Here is a 4,697-nt window from a genome sequence, read left to right as displayed (position 1 = left end):
GTCTTCCCTGCTCATTATGGTATTTATCCATATCCTGTATCTCCAAATTCAGTGACATTTCATTTTCCTACTCTTTTTTCAATCATAGGTAGATGATAGATAGATAGGTAGGTAGGTACATAGATAGATAGATATACAGATCAATCTAGTGGTCAATCAATGGATAGATATATTCATTGCTTAAATTAGCTTGGAGATTTATGTAAAAATTCTGGTCTCTCCAACTCTGATAAAAGGGAGATTTTGCACAAAACTGAGGTCTCTTCTGGTTATACACAAGTCATAGAAACCCAAAAGATCTCAAAATTTTGAAGTAATGTTTCAAGTCCAATTACATCCAGAAAATAGGAGAACAATGCTCCTCTGAATCTGCTTGGTCTTGATGCTATATATAATTGGGTTCATGAATGGAGGAAAGAGAAAGTAGACGTAGCTCATGGTAATGTGGACCACATGTGGGGCATATTTCCCAAACCTGTGGATGAAGGTCAGGCCAATCACAGTGATGTAAAATACAAGGACACAACTTATATGGGACACACAAGTGTTGAGGGCCTTAGCTCGCTCTTCTCGAGAGGCAATGCCCATCACTGTCTTGAGAATCAGGATGTAAGAAAAGAGAATGATCAGAGCATCTAGGAAGAAAGTCAGAGCCACCAGAACAACGGGGTATAAGCGATTAAATGTAATATCAGCACAAGCAAGTTTCATGACATCTTGGTGGAGGCAAAAGGCATGGGAAAGAACATGGGAGCGGCAATATGGGAACCAATAAAGTGGCAGAATTGGAGGCACAATGGACACAAAGCCTCTCAGCAGTACCCCCAGACCTATTTTCATCACCCTGGAATTGGTAAGTATGGAGTGGTACCTCAGAGGAGAGCGGATGGCAATAAAACGGTCATAGGCCATGGCAAGCAAGATACCTGATTCTACAATGGAAAGGGAGTGAATGACATAGGCCTGTGAGAAGCAGGCCCTGTGGCTTATCTCCCTGTGGTTCACCCACAAGACACCCATTACAGTGGGCATTGTCGTCACTGTCACTGTGAGATCCGTGCCCGCCAGCATGGCAAGGAAGTAGTACATGGGTTCCTGGAGATGGCAGTCATCCTTGATGAGGTAGAGAAGTGTGCCATTGCCCAGAAACACAGAGACATAGATGGCGAAGAAGAGAATGGAGATCCAGTGATACGCTGCCTCCAGACCTGCAAAGCCGGTCAACAGAAAGGGGGCAGCACTAATATTGGGCCACATATTATGCTCACAAGCGGAAAAAGATTCATGAAAACTATGAACCACCAAACCCAGCAGTCTCAATCACAATATTCATACTTAGGAATAACTAATTGGTATATGCATACAGTTTTCTTATAGAATAGTAGAGTTTTATAGGGTGTACCAGGGATAAGGAAAGATGATTTTTTCCAAAACTACATATTATATTAGTCAATGTTTGAAATTTTTCTCAATTAAAAGCATGTTTTTGTAGCAATATGCCCTACTGTTATATCTATGCTGAAATATGTTTGAAGCCACAATGGTTACAAAAAAACTGACAAATTTATACAAATGAATAATAATTGTGTTTACCTAAACTACTATTTGGTTTCAGGGTATTTTTGCTGCATTTAAATTTGATGTTATATTTCACAATCATAATAAAGACATAGCTTTAGTTAGAAGAGTTTTCTTACTTTAGTTTTGAAATTGAATGCCACTGTTATTGAATTCTAAAAAAAGTCATGAGCCCTTTTTGAGAGAAATGGAGACAAGCTAATGACACCACCTTTAGTCTAAAAGTATTCCTGGAGTCCATACTTAAGGTGCACATTAGAAACTCCAAGTCTTTCTTGACACATGTATTGAAATGAAGTCTATGCTGTGGTTTCAAATGAGACTGGCTATTGTAATATTTGGCACAAGCATTCTTGAAGTTACATTTTCTCATGAACAAGTGTAATTGCTGATAGGTAAGCTTTTCTATCTGTCTCCTCTTGTTATCCAGCAGCCATAGTTCCTGCTTCTGAAACAATACAAGAAAATAACTGTTTAAGTGTCCAATAGTAAGATGAAGACAGACTGACCAAGGAAGTCTTTCTACTCCTAATTTTTTAAAAAATTTGTACTGAGTAAAAAGTATAATACTCGTATTCTGGGAGAGAAATAAGGATGTGAGAACCTCTCTTACATCATGTATTCTAAATTTATTCTGTGAACTAGCACAATTATGAAATTTTTAAATGAGTACTGGTGCAATATGGTCAACCATGAAGGTCTCATTTTTACTTTTGACATTACAATTTCAGTTTAGTTCTCCCTGAACTCAGTTCTGCTTGCAAGTATTTCCAAAAATCAGTAGAATTGGGGAAGTCATGATTAGAAGTCAGTTTCTGGAAATGGCTCAATTCAGAATGATGTTTTTATGTCCTCTCTGTACTAAGTACTAATTTATGGGTGACTGCCTTTAGGACAGCAACATTTCGGACTCAAAATGAAGTAGGGGTAGTGAGTCCTGAAATAATTTCCCTAATGTTAGACTCCTCTGCCTCATCTTATCATTAGCTGGATTTTCCTCTCACTGGCACCTATTCAGCTCTCCTCCCTTTAAATATAACCTATTGCTGGAAATACCATTATATTTGCCAAATATAATGTATTTTTATGTGGGTTGTCCCAGGGTTGGGATAACCTATTAGGCAAGTCCCCCACTGACTCTGTTAGCTGGGGATAAGGCTCCAGAGAATGGTAGAGGCTTATCCACCACTATTCAAGGCAGCTAGGGTTAGGGGCTCTGGAAGAAGTGGGTAGGGAACCAGCAGTGTCTACTATTCCCTTGAGTAGCCATTTATATCTCTGTCTCTGTGTATTTTCCAAAACCTTACTTACTTCCTTCATGGTTCCTGCTATACAGCCTTGAAGTATAGAATCACAGTAGTATAATTTCAGATTTGGAAGGAACTCCCATTTCCTGTAGTGAAAGCTCAGGACTTAAATGCTAATATGATCTTAAAAGGCAAAAATTAAGTTGAAAAATAAATAAGACAATTTTACATAAATGTATGTATAATATGAAAATAGATATTACTCTTTAGTGTAAACTGATTGGTACACAGCTTACTATAGCAGCTTGAGTGGTTTGGGCTGCACCTATGAGGATGTGACATTTGAACTGAGACCTGAAAAAGAAAGAAAAGTTGACCATGATAATACTTGGAGGAAGACCTTTGCATTAAGAGGAGAAAATCAGCATGACCAGGGTTTGATAAGTAAACAGTGGAGAGACAGCAGGTAATACCATAGGACCCAGCAGTGATCAGGTCTCAAAGAGCCTTATGGATCACAACAGAATTTTGTTTTACTAGAAATGTGATGAAGAGGCATTGGAGATCTTTAAAAATCACAATGGAAGAGAGCGCAGTGACATATTCTGACATATTTTGATTGCCATTTAAAATGATTCATTGGTTGTTTTTACCCTATGTACATGCATGATTACACAAATGGTATGAATCTATATCATGTACAACCATAGAAATGAAATGCTGTACCCCATTTGTGTACAATGACTCAAAATGCAGTCTGTAAAAAATACAAAAAAATAATTAAATTAAAAAAAAGAATAACCAAGGGAGGAGGAGGAGGAAGTGGAGGAGGAGAAAAGCATTAGTTAGAAACATATTGAAATAATCCAGGTAAAGAGTATTGTGGTTATTCTGACCAGGAGAGAAGCAGTGGAAATTATTATAATACTTAAACAGATAAAGATACATTTTTTATGTTTTGTCAAGACTCAACAACATATTGAAAATGAAAGTGAGGAAAAAATAAAATGAAATTGATCTTTGATTTGAACAGACAAGAGAACAGTAAAATCTTTTACTCAGAAGGGAAAGTCTGAGGGAGATACCTATTGACTTGTGAGAATATCATGAGTCATTAGTAATTATAGCTGAATTAGAGAAATTCCATGTCCTATTTTTTTCTTTTTATATACCAGAACAATTTCTTCAAGCTGTTTTTATTTCAAACAAGATAGACTCATTCAAATATGCTCCCTTGTAGATATTTTTTCAGTGTTGCACCACCACACTTAAGATGCCCCCAGAGAAAACCATCCTCTTACCTTATACCTATACAAGTGAGATCCCACTGCAATAATTTCCAGCAGTCAAGAAGTATAGACAACTTTGCATGAAGCGATGGTTCAGCCCCTTTGACTTGATGCTAAGAAATAGAAAATTGACAGAATCACTTCTTTGTCCTCAGGAGAGAGAAATAAAAATAAGAATTTAGTACTTATTGAAAATACAATGAGTGATGTATATTCTTTAGGTCCTGGATGCAGGGTAGTTTCACATAACTCCTCTTCTTACTCTGAGTTCAGAACACAACTTTGCTGTCTTCTCCTGCTTACTTCTCTGACCCTTTAACAATGATATTCTTTAAGCCAGTCTCCAGCCATGTGAGGAATTCTCTCTTATAAAATATGTAGTGCAAGTAATTAGACACTACAGGAAAAGTTATTCTAAGTGGGAGGGGTTTATTGTGTTTGCCGATATCCTTCTACTCAAAGTCTTGCCTTTTGAATTCCTAAGAATTCTATGCAGATATACATCGTAATGTAGTTATAATAGGGATCTATAGCATCACCCTACTTCATGCTATGGAAAAGGCACATTACCTCTGCTAGAAAT

General features: G+C 37.2%; 1 protein-coding gene across 1 annotated transcript; it reads right to left on the bottom strand.

Moving 5' to 3' along the window:
- Positions 1-321: 321 nt before the first annotated feature.
- On the bottom strand, positions 322-1,257 carry LOC124959553 (olfactory receptor 51B2-like). Its single transcript, XM_047517964.1, has one exon. The coding sequence runs from the start codon at positions 1,255-1,257 to the stop codon at positions 322-324; it is 936 nt and encodes a 311-aa protein (XP_047373920.1).
- Between the last annotated feature and the right edge of the window lie 3,440 nt (positions 1,258-4,697).

This window comes from Sciurus carolinensis, chromosome 11 (assembly GCF_902686445.1).
Source record: "Sciurus carolinensis chromosome 11, mSciCar1.2, whole genome shotgun sequence".
NCBI lineage: Eukaryota > Metazoa > Chordata > Mammalia > Rodentia > Sciuridae > Sciurus > Sciurus carolinensis.
Note: the sequence above shows the minus strand (reverse complement) of the source record. Positions and strands in the feature narration are given on the sequence as shown.